The sequence below is a fragment of the Geotrypetes seraphini genome, chromosome 10, assembly GCF_902459505.1.
Source record: "Geotrypetes seraphini chromosome 10, aGeoSer1.1, whole genome shotgun sequence".
In the NCBI taxonomy this organism is placed as follows: Eukaryota; Metazoa; Chordata; class Amphibia; order Gymnophiona; family Dermophiidae; genus Geotrypetes; species Geotrypetes seraphini.
The window spans coordinates 128,167,543-128,185,719 of NC_047093.1; the positions used below are offsets into that span (position 1 = coordinate 128,167,543).

Genomic DNA, 18,177 nt, shown 5'->3' on the forward strand with positions numbered 1-18,177 from the left:
ATAATACCGCACAAGAATTTTGAACTTAAAACTTGATCCTTTTTATCAGGTTCTCGCTTTCCTTTTTCTTCTTCTTCTTCTTCTTCTCGTTCTATATTTTTCTATCTTCCTATCTTTCCTTGGAGAATAGGTAGGATATAAATCATACTAGGCAGTGGTACAACTTTGCTTCCAAAGTCAGGAGTTATGAACATGCTGGAAGACTTCTTAAGAAAGTTCAAGAAGCAAAACGGGATTCTGTCCAGTGCCTCGGTTTGGTTTGCTTCTAGGATTTCAGTTCAAACATTTGTCTGCCAGCCCTGCGCTCTACATATTTCCCATTAAACTATTTTGCTGATTGAAAAGTACAGGCAAGAAGATTAGTATAACTTGAATCAAACTAGACAGTATATTCAGTCTTATCGACAGAGTGAGACAGTCTTAGTCTGTGAACCTATTAACCATTGGCCATGAAACTTTACTTCATATTTTAATCTGACCACTATTATTGCAGGGATATTGTAAAGGTAAGTCCAGTTGGATGACAGGAGAAGAGTTACTTATGCTGACCAAATATGCTCTGAGTGTAACAGTCATAAACAGTCTGGAGCACAAGCTGCAGGCAGGGAGAAGCAAATTTCATAAACTGCTCTCATCTCTGCTTACCATCTTAGAATCTTAGAGTCTTTTGTTGTTGCTTGAAACTTGAAAAACAAGAACTATTAGAAAGGGTTTACTTGGGACGCACCAAACCAATGACACTTTTCCTCCCAGTAATTCTCTAGCTGATTTCTGGGCCAAGTCCACGGGAATGCTATACTTTTGAGAGGCAAGCTTATTCCAGCCTGCTTTTCCAAAACAGTGCTTCCAACTCTAATGAAGAAAATGGGGGAGAGGAGATTCCTTTCATGTGAAGTACTCGTATTACAGAATCTGCATGCTTATGCTGTATGCCATATGTATCGATTGGCACAAGGCCAGACTATCAATTATACAGACTAAAGTTTGTGTATTAAAACCATCACTTTTAACACCGGCATTATAGTCACTGCGGATTGTTCTAATTTGCTTTTCTGTATATCTGAAGAATACCTTACTAAACATAAAGTCAGTGGATTGAGACAAGGGTGTTCTTACGAAGTACACAATCTGTAAGAAAAAAAGAGGAGGCTAATGTAAGGGTCCAGTTTGCACTAAAAGCAGATGATATGGTAAAATCAGTTATCATATACCTAGGGTAGGGAACTCCAGTCCTCGAGAGCCGTATTCCAGTCGGGTTTTCAGGATTTCCCCAATGAATATGCATTGAAAGCAGTGCATGCAAATAGATCTCATGCATATTCATTGGGGAAATCCTGAAAACCCGACTGAATTCCGGCCCTCGAGGACCGGAGTTCCCTACCCCTGTCATATACAGCAGTGATTCCCAACCCTGTCCTGGAGGAACACCAGGCCAATTGGGTTTTCAGGCTAGCCCTAATGAATATGCATGAGAGAGATTTGCATATGATGGAAGTGATAGGCATGCAAATTTGCTTCATGCATATTCATTAGGGCTAGCCTGAAAACCCAATTGGCCTGGTGTTCCTCCAGGACAGGGTTGGGAACCACTGATATACAGTACATGTCCTTCAACGGAGGCTGTTCACAATAATGCTTTAATAAACTTAGCAACTGAGCTGGATCTGAATCACATTTGATCAGGTGAAAAATCTTTGCGCCATCAGGTTGCATGCACTCAGCCAATCAGTCTTCTAGTCCTCTTCTTGAGTGAGCAGACCTATGAAATGAGCTTGTTAGATTCTAAGATAGGGGTGGGCAACTCCGGTCCTTGAGGGCTGGAATCCAGTTGGGTTTTCAGGATTTCCCCAATGAATATGCATGAGATCTATTTACATACACTGCTTTCAATGCATATTCATTGGGGAAATCCTGAAAACCCAACTGGATTCCGGCCCTCGAGGACCGGAATTGCCCCCCCCCCTGCTCTAAGATGTCTATAGTTCAAGTATTTTAGCTGTTTTTCACTGACTTAAAAAAGATATATGTTGGCCGAGTGATAGGCTTTTGTTGAATGTTCGTTGCAAGAAATGAAAAAAGAATGCTAAAAAAATAAAACTATAACATTACATCAGTAATCAAATATTTACTCCTCCTCATCTGCATTGGGTGTTGATGACAAACACTGTTGAGAAGCATATGTAATTAATTTTAATGAGCACAAGAGAAGCTTAGTGGGGTGACCTGAAAGTGGCACGCCTTGCTAGAAAATATTAGTCACACGTTGCAGTTAACTCAGAGCAGATGGAGAAAGTCAGAGAGCAAATATTTCCTCCGAGCACTACAAATATCAGATCATCTTTAGTCGCTTGTAGTTCTCCTTTTTCCCTGCTCCCCCTTTCTTAACTTTGAAATCTTGTTCTCTTTACTTTTTCTTGTCTCCTCCTCTCTTCTATCAAGGTTGTCATATTTTACATCACATGCCCAATCTGTATCAGATTAGTAAATATAAGGTCCCTGTGAACTGGTAATAGAGAAGTTTCCTATTACTTGCTGCGAGCCTTAAAATAGCAGTTCTTTGTGGTAAAAGAAAAAAGTTCAGATTGATTTATGTTCTTCAACAGCATCTTTTTATTGAGGCGATGTTCATTCCAGTTCCTCTTAGAGATTGACCTCTGCCACGAGCTCAGATCAAACCTTGAAAGAGGTCTCAATGATCAAATTGAAAAATGTAAGGAATCAAAATCTAGGCAGCTCATGTAAATGTATGCAACCGGTATGATCTACTTACCACCTTCCCAAGGCATTGGCATTGAGGCTAAAGTAGTGCCTCTCTAGGGCATGAAGTATGGCCATGAGGTTTCTCCAGACCTTGACGTGTGGTGCTCCCTAAGACACAATGATTGTATGAGAGTAGCAAAGACCCTATTGGGATGCTAGCATGCATTATTCAAGCTTTCTTACCATTGGTTTAGATCGGGGGTGGGCAACTCTAGTCCTTGAGGGCCGGAATCCAGTAGGGTTTTCAGGATTTCCCCAATGAATACACATTGAAAGCAGTGCATGCAAATAGATCTCATGCATATTCATTGGGGAAATCCTGAAAACCCGACTGAATTCCGACCCTCGAGGACCGGAGTTGCCCACCCCTGGTTTAGATGAACTTCATACAGTGTGTGCCAATAGATTTAAATTTATCTGATCCATGGGAATTTTCCTTAGTTATTTTATACCATAATTTGAGAATTCATACTAGTGTGTTAAATAAATTTCTTGTTCTTCATGTTCACAACTTCTTTAACTTGGAAACCCAGTTAGCTGCAGTTCTGCATCAGCTTCTGACTGCAAACATATATTCCTGAAACGTATGTATGATATTTTTCTAAGAACTGTTTAATCTTCCATTTGGATAAAACTGTGAAAAGTTTTATTATGCTCTCCTCCAGACCCCTATCATTTACACTTTGACTTCCTGCTTTGCTTCCAGGCTCATATGCAGGGCTAAAAGCTGATACACTGGCAGAGCTTTCACACTAACTTTTATCTATTAATTCACTCCAAACCAGCTGTACCACTCTCGTTCTACTTGGAAACCCATGGCAAGATTCTCAGAACTTTAATAGTACGGTGCTCATCCTTGAGTCGTGTGACAGCCATGAGGTCAGAAACATGGATGCTTCATTGCAAGCTTGCACCAGTCGAAGAAGAACATGCAGAGGGAGTGAAACATGTGGAAATTCACTGTCTGATATTGACTCAGTATGGACATAGCACCATGAATCAATGAGGTTTATAAGTGGGTAAAAAGGTATAAAGTGGGAAGAACAGATGTACCCGATGAAGGTCGTTCTGGTCGCCCATCAACATCGTGCACACAAGAGCACATTGACAGGGCAGATGTCTTGATTAGAGAAGACCGGTGGATAACGGTGTCTCAATTGGCTGCAGATTTGGATATCAGCTATGGATCTGCATTTGCCATTATGCATGATGACTTGGGATATAGGAAAGTCTGTGCACGATAGGTTCCTAAACAGTTTATTGATCTCCACAAGCAACAGTGTGTGGAAGTTGCGACCCAGTTCCTGAGATGGTATGATGAAGATGCGAGTATTCAGGAGAGAATTATCACCGGTGACGAGACATGGATGCACCACTGAGACACAGAGAACAAAAGACAAAGCATGATGAAGTAAAGGAAGTGGTTCTCACCTGACTTTGGGAGCAGCTGAAAAACTTCTCTGCAGGAATTCAGAAGCTAGTTGAACAATATAACAAATGTATCATCTTGCATGGAGACTATGTGGAAAGTGATATGTTAAATTGATCACAGTTGCTTCTGTTAAAGCTGTTAAATGTATTTTGCCTTTACTTTTTGAATTACCCTCATATTCTGCTATATTACCTAGGAAAAGATAGCACTACAAACAATCAAACACGCCGGATTAATACAGATCGATCCTGTTGTCAGTGTGAACAGAACACCATGTCTCTTTCCACAAGCAGAACATAGACCAGTCACCCAGTAGAATATGTAAACACAAATTAAAAATAGAAATAAAATACAAAATGGAAAGAGCAATTGCCATACAAAAAGGGAATTATAATAATTTTAAAAAGATTTGGGGGCCATTGATAACTTATTGTAATGATTAGACGCCTTTTAACACTGTAAGTATAGTTATAATTAAGGGAAGGGGGGTGGTATATAGTTATATTATAGGTTCAATCAATATGTATGAATATAATACATGTATGATATTTTTGATTACAATATTTGTGAAAAGGGTGGGTGGGGAGGGAGTTAATTTATGTATTTAAGATGATATATAAAAAGAATTTCAAGTGATGTATATGATTCAATTGATGTAATATTGTGTTCTTGATGTAAGATGAAAAAATGAATAAAGAATTGGGAAAAAAAATAGAAATAAAACAAACCGAACTCCCAAGAAACCAGATTCTGCGTACAGTGTAACACCAGAGAAAGAGAAACAATGATGCACCATGCAAAATATAAAGATGTACATTTTAAAAAACTGACATATTCCAATCACTACATTACAAATTAAGAAATATAAATAAAACAAAAAATGGAAAATATGATGCCATTTTATTGAACTAAATACATTTTTCAGTTAACTTTCAGAGGCCAAAACGTCTTTCTTCAGGTCCGGACAGTATACTGCTGTTAAAGTAGCCTATCCTGACCTGAGGAAGGAGGTTTTGGTTTCTGAAAGTTAGTCAAAAGGATATTAGAATTAGTCCAATAAAAAGATAACACCTTATTTCCATTTTCTATTTTTATTTAAAATTTATTAACACATACCACACTACTTTATCTTAAACTAAAAATAAAATTATTTTTTTCTACCTTTATTGTCTGATCATTTTACATTTTTTTCAATTGTGTTGGTTCCAGTCTCTAGTTTCTGCTTTCCTCATCTGCTTTTAACTCTCTTGCCAGGATTTCCTGTCTATTTGTCATTTTTCTCTAATTCTTTTCCTTTCAGCTTTCTTCAATTTATTTTCTGCCTCTGTCCAGATTTACCTCCCCTTTTACAAAGCCACACAACCGAGTGCTGCGTAACAAATGCTCTGATGCCTACGGGCATCGGAGTATTTACTGCACTGGCCTGCGCTGTCGACTTTAGTAAAAGGACCCATTAATTCTTTCTTACTATCCAGTCCTCAATTTCCCTGTTTTTACTGTCTAAGAAAGGGACCTTAGTAGCAGAGTGAAGAAGACCACAGATCAATAAGACCCATGCCAATGCACTGACAAGCACAAATAGTCCTTTTCTGTTGACACCTTCTGTCTCTGTGGATCTTGAAGACATCCTTCTGTAATGTTAATGTTTTCAGTTATTGACTTAAGCTGCCTTTTATCAAAGACAGTAAAGCAAAGTATACAAAGCAAATAAAAATTCATGAGAGTGAGACACCAAATGCAAAAGACATGATTAGTACAAATATAAGCAAGAGCACATTTGGGCAACTAATGCACTGTTACCATTCTGATGACTTGTTTATTTGCTTGTCCTAGGAACGTTTATAAAGATTATCGTTACCTGGAGCTTGCATGTGATGCCCAGGAAGAGGTGGACAGCTGGAAAGCCTCTCTGCTTCGAGCTGGAGTTTATCCTGACAAATCTAAAGTAAGTGGCATGCTTCAAAATGTTTTGGTAAAAAAGGTACACAGACCAAAACCATTCACTTTTACTAGTTATTTCCTGTTCTCCATGATAAGCAGGATAAAATCAGCTGCACACATGGGTGACATCACGCTTAGGGAACCAGTCTAAACCTACTTTCCCAGAGCCCAGAAGAGCGTGTGCAAGTGTTCCGTCCTAAGTAACTGACACCCCTCCTCCTCTTCAGTCTGCTTCATCTGCCTGAAAAGGCAGGAACAGCTCTCTCTCGTATTTTGTTAACCATAATTGTCAACATTTTAACAAACTCGCAACCCAACTCTTAGGCGTCAGAACGTGAGGGGGCCACAGGGACCATGGCCTACCCAAAAATTGCCTGTCCTGTAGGTCAGGGGGTACGCAGGCTGACTGCTGCTCGCCGCCATAACTGCAGGAAGGGAAGGGCCAGGCGCGTGCAGCGAATGCATGCCGCCGGCCCACAAGACTCCCCCTGATGTCAATTCTGACGTTGGGTGAAGGCTGCGCTGCACGCACCTGGCTCTTCCCTTCTTGGATTTGCTGCAGCAGCGGACCATGGAGGGAGGAAGAATTGGTGGCGGGTAGGCCTAGCTTCGGCGCAACAGGAAGGGAAGGAGGCAGATTGGCTTTGACGTGGTCCAGGGGAAAGAAGAATCGGTGATGGGTAGGCCAGGCTTCGGCAGGACATGTTCTGCATTTTGGCCTCATGTCAGTGCCCAGAATCTGTACCAAATGCTTAGAAGTAGTTGCATAATCACTGCACAAACTAAGAGTGTCTGTATTTCCCTACCTGGATGATTGGAAGAGCATGTTGCTGGAGCTACTAGGGTTTATTATAAACTACCCCAAGTGCCACTTGCATCCAGAAAGCAATTGAAATACATACAGTGCAAGCTCAGGCATTCCTGCCCCTAATGAAAGCAGATACCTTAATTGCGTTAATTTCATATATCTGCAGTAACCAGCAAGTCATTTTGACAGATGTTGATATTATTAAGCCACATGGCCTCCACAGTTCATGTCACTCTCATAACTCACCTCCATTTGAGAGGGGCCCATTAGTCATTAGCTTCCCAGTGGTCTCAGGCCATAGAGAACCACCTGGCAGATGTCATCTGAGACCCCTCAGAGCTAGTTCAGTCCCTGCTCTGGTGGACAATGTGGCCAAATTTGACTGTGGGACTACCATTCCAAATTCCATCCCTTCCGAAGGAGTTGGCAATAGATGCATCTGACTTCAGATAGCTTCTGTAGATGGGTATCACACCCAAGGGCGTGGTCTGCCTGAGGAATAGATCTCCATATCAATCTCTTGGCCACTCTAAAAACTTTAAGAGACAGGTTACAGAACCAAATTGTACTTGTTCAAACAGACAACCAGGTTACGATGTACTGTGTGAACAAGCAGAACGGTACAGGATCTTGTTTCAGGTGGCAATGGATTGTTCTTCATTGAATGGTCCTATGGGCAATGTACCTGGCTGGCAAAGGAAGCAGCCTATCAGACAGACTGATCAGGGTGATGCAACCTCATGAGTGGTCTCTCAACATGGGCATAGCCCACAAGATTTTCAGATGTGGGATTCTCCCTTAATGGATCTTTTTGGCACTCATCTCAACTTGAAAGTCCTTCAGTTCTGTTTCAAACTCTAGTCACATATCACACTAATGTCAGATGTTATTCTCCTGCATTGGGGTAGGATCTTCTGTATGCGTATTCTTCCATACCTTTCACAGGGAAGACTTTGCTGAAACTCAAGCAAGATTGGGGAACTATGATCCTGATTACTTCTTACTGGTTGAGGCAGATCTGGTTTCCATCTCTTCTGAAGTTGTCCTCCAAAGAACCATGAAGATAGGAGTGTGTTCCAACCCTCAACATTCAGAATGAAGGATCTCTACTGCACCCCAATCTCCAGACCTTGGTCTTCATAGCCTGGATGTTGAGAGCATAGAATTTCAGTCCTTGGTGTTTCCAGGATCTTGCTCGCTTTCAGGAAAGATTCCACCCACAAGAACACAAAAGTTACCATACTGGGACAGACAGACCGAAGATCCATCAAGCCCTGGCAAGATCCCAAAGAGTAAAACAGATTTTATGCTGCTTATCCTAAGAATAAGCAATGGATTTCTCCAAGTCAGTCTTAATAATGGAAATTATCCAAATGTTTTTTAAACCCTGCCAAGCTAACTGCTTTCACCACATTCTCCGGCAATGAATTCCAGAGTTTAATTACAAATTAAGTTAAGAAATATTCTCTCCAGTTTGTCTTAAATCTACTACTTAGTAGCTTCAGTGCATGCTCCCGTCTTAGTATTTTTGGAAAAAGTAAACAAGCAATTCACATCTACCCGTTCCACTCCACTCAGTACTTATAGACTAAGATATGTTCTTTTAAATTTAGGAAGTTTGCTATCTGGTGTGAGAGCAAGGCTCTAGAACCTCTTGCTTGCCCTAACCAAACGCTGCTTGAATACCTCCTGCACCTCTCTGAGTCAGATATGAAAACCAACTCTGTAAGGGTACACTTCAGTGAAATCAGGGCTTATCAGCTTCATGGAAGGGGTAAGTCCATCTCTGTACAGCCTCTACTTAAATTCATGAGATGTTTGCTGTTGACAAAGTCGCTGTTCAGACCTCCTACTGCGTCTTAATGTCGTTCTTATCCAACTGATGAAAACTCCTTTTGAGCCACTTGACTCCTGTCATCTGACGTATCTGACCTGGGAAGTTGTGTTTTTGGTGGTGGTCACTTCAGCTTGCAGAGTCAGAGAGCTTCAGGCCCTAGTAGCTGATCCGCCTTAAACAAAATTTCATCACAATACAGTTTTTCACATGCACCCTAAGTTCCCTCCTTTGGTGATTTTAGAATTCCATCTTAACCAGTCAGTTGTTCTACCATCATTTTTCTCCAGGCCTCATACTCATCCTGTCAAAAGCACACTGTATACCTTACTCTGCAAGCGAGCCTTAGCCTTCTATCCAGAGTGGCCCATAAACAGTTCACTCAGCTTTTTGTTTCTTTTGATCCAAATAGGATGGGGGTAGTTATCTGCAAATGCATACTTTTCAGTTAGCTAGCAGATTGCATCTCCTTCATTTCTGCCCAGACTGGGCTGACTCTTGATGGTCATATCACAGCTCATTTTGTCAGAGCCTATTTGAGATCAGCCTCCATCAGGGAGCTATGCAAAGCTGCAATGTGGTCTTCAGTCTACTCATTCATATCACATTACTGCCTTGAGCAGACTACCCAACATGACAGTCGGTTTGGTCACACAGGCCTGAAGAATTGGTTTGGTGTCTAGAATCCAACTCCCTCTTCCTAGGCCCAGTTTTGTTCTTTTCCAGGCTGCACTTTCACAACCAGTTTGTATATAATTGCAGGTGAATTTACTTTTAAGGCCTTGACATTTCAAGTCCATATTGTCCTAGTGTTGTTTTTGGGAGCTTGCTTTCTTCTGAATCACTTAGTCCCTGATGTCTCCTCCCCAGGCATCCCTTTTCCCTGTGCCATTTCCCAGGCTCTTGACTTCTCTTCCCCCTCTCCAAATCGACATTCAATCCCTGAAATCCAAATTCTTTCCCCCTCTTTGCCGATTCCTCACTTAATTCTTGCATTTCTACTAAATGTCCTAGTCCTTGTTCAACCATCCCCAATGTGTGCCTCCTGCTTCTTTAATTCTCCTCTTCCCCTTGCCTTAATTCAGTCCCCTAGCATGTGCCTCTTGCTTCTCTCACTCCCTCATTCACCCACTCACTCTCTGACCCAGCACAGATTTTTCTTTCTCCCTTATGTAAATATCTTACCATTGTGAGACATTTGCAGTGATTTTGTTTTCCTGTACTGGGGGCCCAAGCCTGTTTATTGCATTCATGATTGTGTTGCAGGGTCCTGCAAGACAGCCGCACTTTTGCAGCTGCTGTTTATTCTCCCTCTCTGCCTGCATGTGAATGTAACATTGGGAGAAATTCAACATAATAAATGAATGAATTTATCTTTGCTATTCCTATTTTTTTCCTTGGGCCACATGCAACTCTTTGACCATGTGGCTACGGCTCTTCTCAGAAAGACAGACACATTCAACTTGTTCATGGAGCCACCATCGCCGTCGCCCCTGCCAATTATTTTATCTCCTGTGTTGAGCTCCTGCGGTCACTGTATCTCTCGCACTTCTCTTGCTTCAACAGGTTAATGACAGCGATTCCTACAGCTGCCTATTGCTAACCTGGAAACCTCTCCTCTGTCATGTCCCACCTGGATAGAAACAGAAAGTTCTGACAGAGAGCGGGACATGGCAGAGGAGAGGCTTCCGGGTTAGTGGCAGGCAACTGTAGGAATTGCCACTGATCTGCCAGGCTCTCCTGAAATTTGAGAGTGCTCTGAAGAACAAGGCGGTTCGGACTTTCTTGGACAATGTTACAGCAGTAGCTTATGTCAATCGCCAAGGGGGCATCAAGAGCGCACCTCTCTAAAGGGAAGCCCAAATGCTCTTTCAAGCAGGAGTGGACAACATACAAGCGGATTTTCTCAGTTGTCAGACCCTGGATACCGAGGAATGGTCCCTGTCTCAGAAGGCCTTCTTCACTTGCATAGTGACTTGTGTACGTTGTGGGTTCAAACCCCATGCTGCTTCTTCTGACCCTGGGCAAGTCACTTAATCCAATTAAAAAAAACAAAAAAGGGATGTAAACTAATCACAAAACCCTTGCAAATAAGTACACTTAATTCTCCATTGCCCTAGGTACAATAGATAGAGTGTGAACCCAACTGGATAGAAAGGGAGAAATGCTTGAATATCTGAATGTAAACCGTTTAGGCTGCAATAAGAACATAAGAATAGCCTTACTGGGTCAGACCAATAGTTCATCTTGCCCAGTATCCCGTTTTCACGGAAGCCAATCCAAGTCGCAAGTACCTAGCATGGTCTAACATGGTCTAAGTCACATAAACTCACCTAAAGTCACCAGATAAGCACGGCAAACACATAAAATAGACCCCCACACACTACTCCAGTGATACCTGACCCCCACCCCCATAAAAATATTAATCACACCTTTAAAATTCAGCCTCCAGACCATCATCGCCTGGCATAGGAAAGCCTAGTCATCCAGCACAGAGGCAGCTTAAGTCGTCTTGGGGGTGGGTTAGGGACTCATGGAGAGGAGGACCAATGCCCACAAGCCCCTGGAATCACTGCATTGATACTGAAACATGTGCACTCTCCTATACACCCCAAAACCCTTTTGTACTGGCATATAAGTGGCTCCTGCAGCCATAAGGGCTATTGGGGTGGTAGATAAGTGGGTCTAGGGGATTCTGGAAGTGGTTTGGAGGGCTCACCGTGACCTATAAGGGAGCTGTAGTGGGGAGAAGACATGGCACCCTTTTTGTGAAGTTCACAGCAGTGCCCTGTAAGGACCCCACTATTTAGGTGCCATGTCTGGGTGTTCAGTCCATCATTTTGCAGACCCCTCCCACGTCCAACAGGGCTTATTCTAGGCGTTTTGGACTTGGATGGAAATGTGGTATAAAGATGGACGCTTTAGCGACTTGGACGATCAGAACGGCAGGACGTATAATTAGACGATTTTCGAAAGTAAAAAAAATTTTGGACGTATTTTTTGAAAATGTGTCCTAGACTGTTTTTTGCTTTGGATGACTTGTGAGTTGGATGTAAACGGACTTAGACGTCCCTTTCGATTATGCTCCTCTAACTCTCCTATTTTATTTTTTAGGCTTCTAGAAATTGTATACAGATACTTCAAATTGTGTTTTTTTTCCTTGTATGTACAGCCTGCTGAAAAGATGACATGGAAAATTTGAGTCCTTTACACTGCCTTCCTCTTAAACACTCCTGGCTTTCTTTCACAATTATTGAAATCTCTCTATTGGGACTCCCTAAATATCTTGTTTCAGTAGTATCCTTCAAGAATACTCCACACTGAATCATCCACTCCTGGGCAACTGTCAGCTTCCAACCCCCCCTCCCCCTTAACATCTCAGTTTAAAAGCTGCTCTATTTCCTTTTTGAATGTTAGCGCAAGCAGCCTGGTTCCATACTGGTTAAGGTGGAATCCATCCTTTCGGAATAAGCTCCCCTTTTTCCAGAAAGTTGCCCAATTCCTAACAAATCTAATTCCCTCATCCCTGCTCCATTGTCTCAACCACACATTGAGACTTCTGAGCTCTGCCTTCCTCTTGGGTCCTGCATGTGGAAGAGCATTTCTGAAAATGCTACCCTAGAGGATCTGGATTTCAGCTTTATACCAAAGAGCCTAAATTTGGCTTCTAGAACCAAATTCGTTGCCATTGAGACGCAGTAATCTGATGCTTTATCTCAATGCTCCAAATGTCACGAAGACCAGTCTTAGGTTTCTTATTCAAAAATCCAGATATTAATTTATACCACTGAGCGGCCTGGTATCCCAAGTATGAGATCAGCTGAGCCTTTTGCTCATTATGTGCTATCTTATTCTACATTCCTATGTTTTATTTTTCATGAATGTTTAAACAAAGCATGCAAAACAAGTCCATTCATCACTGTTTTCTTTTTTGAAGGGCTCCTTCCATGTAGTCATGATTTGCCAATCTAATGGCATAGCTAGGACTGAATGGGTAAATCACTCTATCTCTAAACTTCAAATTTGGGCTATGTCTGTCCAGATGAAGCTAAATGCAGCTAAAAATAAACTTCTGTGGTTAGGCCCAAAATTGGATCATCTTCCTTCCACTGTACTTTTGAATTCTGGAGCTTCCCTACAAATTGAGTTCTCTTCTAAGATTTTGGGAATACTTTTTGATTCTTCTCTTACTTTTAAGGATCAAATAAACTCTCTGGTTAAGAAATGTTTTTTCAGCTTACAAATGTTGAGGAAGGTCAGATCTCTTTTCCATCAATGTCATTTTTCTGTTTTAGTCCAATCTATTATATTATCCCGGTTAGATTATTGTAACGCCATTTATCTTGGTATCACTAAGAAATGCTTTCAAGGACTACAATTGATTCAGAATACCACCGCAAAGTTGATCTATGGAAAGAGCAAATTCAACCATGTGACTCCTTTGCTTTTCTCTCTCCATTGGCTCCCAGTTTATTTTAGAATTCAGTTTAAGTGTTTACGTATTGTTTTTAAGATTTTACATGGTATCTTTGCTCCTTTTGTTCCTCTGCTATGAAATGATTATAGATTTTCATATGCAAGAGGCATTCATCGATTTGAACTTTCTCTTCCTTCTAGGAAAGGAATTCAAGGAGTTAAGAATTTTAGCAGCTCTCTGGCATTTAAATTTCCCCAATTATGGAATGAACTTCCGCTATTTTTGAGGTGTCCCAGTTCCTTCCAACTCTTCCGTAAACTTCAAAAAACTTTTTTATTCGCTAAACATTTTGAAAACTAACTCTCTTGTATTTCAGTTTACTTTATTTTTTTTAATTTATTGTTAACCGCGTCGAGCTTCCTTTGATTGAAGACCATTCCTTGTTACTTAAAGCAGATCAATCTCCTTCAGGAGCTTTAATTGAATTTTTACACTTTAAAGTAAGTACTTCGCCACTAACTGATTTTATGCTTTTATGCATTCCCCCCCCCAATGAGACGGGAAACATTTGACTCCTTACAAGCTTTGCTATTCGATTTTAACTCCTTATCATCCAATACAATAATATTAGGAGATTTTAATATTCAACTGGATAAAATAGAAAACGCTTTTGCAACAGAATTTACAGAACTAGTCTCAAATCTAAGTCTCACCACCTTGGTTACAGAACCCACCCATGCTGCTGGGCACACACTAATATGATCCTCATTCCCACGTATCAAAAAGATGCTTTTTCAAAATCTACTATAACTTCTGTTCCATGGTCAGACCATTCTTTAATTACCATAAGAAACAGTCTTAAATCCATCAAGAACTCCTCCTTCCAAAAAACGATTACTTTCCGAGAATATAACAAAATTGAATCATCATCAATTGCTACATATTTTAACTTAAAAATTGAAGAATTCAGTCTTCTATCAATGAATGAACAAATTACATCTTGGCATGATGCAACAATACAATTAATAGAAAAGCTGGCCCCGATATGTACAAAAACCATCAATCAAAAAAAATCTAGTTTTATAATTCTTGAGCCCTTTAGTATTTCCTTAAGTGTTCTTAAAGGAATACTTATTTCCAATACACATTTACTGCTGCAGTAGATTTCATGGAAGAACAATTTGTTTTTATCTTTGGGGGAAGCCACTGTTTGCCCTGGATTGGTAGCATGGAATGGTTCTATTATTTGGGTTTTTGCCAGGTACTTGTGACCTGGATTGGCCACCGTGAAGACGGGATACTGAGCTAGATGGTCTGACCCAATAAGGCTATTCTGCTATGTAATGTAATGTAATGTAATGTAATTTATTTCTTATATACCGCTACATCCGTTAGGTTCTAAGCGGTTTGAAGAAAATATACATTAAGATTATAAATGAGAAGTAAGAAGGTACTTTAAAAAATTCCTATGTATAGCGAAGAGTGGTGTCACTTAGCTTCAGTGATTCTGAGATCAAGAGAGTTCATACAGTAGAGCTCAGAACTGTTTGTGTATCACTCATAAATTCCCCTGATTCTTTCAGTTCAACTCTGGATTTTCCTCTGTCAGACATTGTTCTTTCTGATTGTGGAATATCGCTAGTATTTTTTAAGCCATTCCACATTCTTAAAATGAAGGCCCAGACTGCTGTTTTTACTTTGAAAAAAAGATATCCCTCTACTGAGTAACTTTGTTGTTGCTTTCTCTACTGCATAACTAAATATTCTTTCACTTTGAAAAGACATCTTTGTGTCCACCCTTTCCAGATGAGATTTCTCAGGGAAGGACTGTTGTTTATTTTGGCTGCATTCCCTGCTATATAGAATGTGCATGACAGAACCTATATATGAACATAAAGGAAAAAACACAGATGGCCATAACTTGCACTGTTTATTTTACTCTTTTCCCCCTTACACTGCCACCCCTGCTGCTCCATCCATACACACCTTCATGGACTCATGCAGATTGTCAATGGTTTGACTGAAAAATACATTGAGCATGGAATCTGTTTTTTGCTGTGTCTGGAGGAAAAGAAAGAGAGACAGAGGTGTTGGAATAGTGCCAATAAACATGTGTAAACCTGGCTCATTATTTAATATGGCATGGGCAGTGTATTTTCTAAGACTTTATAATATGGGGAACACTTAGACCCGGATTCTGTAAACTGCGTCCCGATTGTAGGTTACAGAATCGGATTTATTTTGGGCCGGCATAGGCCTTAATGTTTACCACAGTAGATGTCAAAGATAAAGCATTACAAGATAATTCTTTTCCTTGAGATAGAAAATATATTTACAACAGAAGATACAGTAATTTGGCTCCTCTGTTAGAGGGATGGTTTAAGAAATGCATTTGAAGATATTACTTGAGTAGGAAAGATATTCCTCTTTACCTGTATGATCTTCTCTGATTTCAGCCCACCTGCTAATTCTGCCAAGCTATTGGAACACCTCCGATGAATCTTTCATACTTTTCCATGCAAATTTTCTTGCTGTCTTATATTAGAGATGCAATCTGGATAAATTAAGAACTGTAACTTCAGTACAAAGCAGCTTTTGAATGCTTCAGATATGTCAATACTGGAAGGAACTGCTCTCCTCTCTTCTACTGTTGTGGGGACACATTTGCCTAGTCCCTCAGGAGAAAGAAATTCCCTCCACCTTCCACTGGGTGTGATCAAAGACGCACTTTCTAACCTACAGGAAAACTTAAAACTGAAACTTTATATATTAAAATACTTACAATTTATGGTTAATAAAATATCTGTTAACTTAGGGCTTGTTTTATCAAGCCAAATAAGGTAGACCAGTGCGGTAAATGCACAGAAACCCATAGGGATTGAATGGGCAACACTCACTGCGGTGGCTTGAAAAAAAAGAGGGCCTTAGATTGGCCATTAACATGCTCAAAATGGAAAGCCTCCGTGAAAATGAAACAAGGGTTTCTATATTCATTCTCCTTATAGAAACAAGCTACTGCAAAGAAGACACAGATAAACAGGATCACTACTTTGAGGACAGTTCACTGAGCTGCATAAATGTGTATGATAGACCCCTGTTGGGACCGCCGCGTGAGCGGACTGCTGGGCACGATGGACCTCAGGTCTGACCCAGTGGAGGCTTTGCTTATGTTCTTATGCAAGCTTTCATGAATTAATTTTAGATCCATAAATCATCTATAGTGTAGTTATGGTAAAGAGCCACACTGCATGCAAATGTATTCAAAACAGCTCATTAACATTAGTGTGTAGTGTAGCTTGCTTAAAAAAAATCTTCATGGATTTTCATCACTGCAGGAAAGGTAAGGTGTACCTCAAGAAGTATAGTTTAGTTAATTTTAAAAATATATATATAGTCCTGGGAGCATCAGCAGGTAAGGGAAATATAAGATGGTTGTTATGCTAGGCTTATTTATGCATTTGACGGAATTTTGTAAAGTCAGATGGGCGCATACATAGTAAACTGCTTAGATTTTTAAGATAAGTAGTATAATCAGATAGAATGGAAATAGAAGCGGGAGAAAAATGGAGTTGAACTCACAGTTTTCACTGTGGAACTCACGGTATATAAATCGTCAGTAATCAGTAGGGACCAGGAAAGAACTAGTAAATGCATGATGATCAGATAGTTTGATTCAAATCTTATATCCAGTGCTTTTTTTGTAGGACGCGAGATACCGGTACTTGTACAGGGCCAACCTTAAGGATAGGGTCACTATCTATGGCTCTGCCCCTACAGTAGCCACACCCATTTTACCAGCCCTGGAGCATATAAAAAAGGCATCATTGAAAATAGTACACTAGTCCCTATGTCTAACAAAACTAAAATAGAACCATTTGGCCTGAATCGGGAAGCACTTTGTCCCCTTGTACTGCTATAAAGATAGTAGACGTAAGTTTCAAAAACTGAAATATTCCATTCACTATATTATATATAAGGAGCTACAAATTTTAAAAAATGGAAAATATATCATTTTATTGGACTAAATAATTTTTCAATTTTCAGAGGACCAAAACCTCCCTTCTCAAGTCAGGATGGAGTCCTATCCTGACCAGAGGAAGGTGGTTTTGGTCTCTGAAAGTTAGTCAAAAAGGTATTAAAATTAGTTCAATAGAAAGATCACTTTTCTGTTTTCTTTTTCCTTTTTAACATTTATTAACACAGCTACTACACTACTTTATCTAAAAATGAAAGTCTTTTTTCTACCTTTGTTATCTGATGACTTACTTTTTTTTTTCAATTGTGTTGGTCCCAGTCTCATCTTCTCTTAACTCTGTTTCCAGGATTTCCTGTTTGTAATTTTTCTCTCCTCTTTATTTTCTGCCTCTGTCCAGATGTAATTCTCTCTTACTATCCAATATTTAGTTTCTCTCTTTTGACTGTGCCTACCTACTGCTTGCCTCTGTCTCTTCTCCACTTCCCAGTGTTACATCCCTTCCGGACTCCATAGGCTAGGTGTTCAATCCCTTCCCGCAATCCGGGTTGGAGGAGCATATGCTCAGAAAAGTGTTTAGATTTCTGCAACTCCCAGATTATGGGAAGGGATTGAAAACCTAGCATATGAAATCCTACAGGGGCTAATAGAAAGACGATTATTGAAGGTAAAAACCTAATCTTCCATTTGCTCCCTGCTCCAAACTTCCATCCAGTATCTCCCCTCTTTCTGTCCCCAGCCTTCTAGAACAGTGGTCTCAAACTCAAACCCTTTGCATGGCCACATTTTGGATTTGTAGGTACTTGGAGGGCCGCAGAAAAAAATAGTTAATGTCTTATTAAAGAAATGATAATTTTGCATGAGGTTAAACTCTTTATAGTTTATAAATCTTTCCCTCTCCCCACCCCTCCCCCCCAGAAGGCCTGCATGTTCCCCCCTTCTTTGCAGTGTCCTCCAGCTTCCCCCCTGGCCTCTCGGTCTTAGTTTCAGCTAATTACCACAGCCTGCAGAG

The 18,177-nt window shown here is 40.4% G+C and overlaps 1 protein-coding gene across 7 annotated transcripts in view; it reads left to right on the top strand.

Moving 5' to 3' along the window:
* DNM3 (dynamin 3) overlaps positions 1-18,177 on the top strand; it is a 241,736-nt gene that overhangs the window by 184,523 nt on the left and 39,036 nt on the right. For all 7 annotated transcript variants that reach the window (XM_033961013.1, XM_033961014.1, XM_033961015.1 and 4 more), the window contains one exon: positions 6,026-6,137. In XM_033961013.1, coding sequence (XP_033816904.1) covers positions 6,026-6,137 — 112 coding nt within the window. The remainder of the gene's footprint in view (positions 1-6,025; positions 6,138-18,177) is intronic.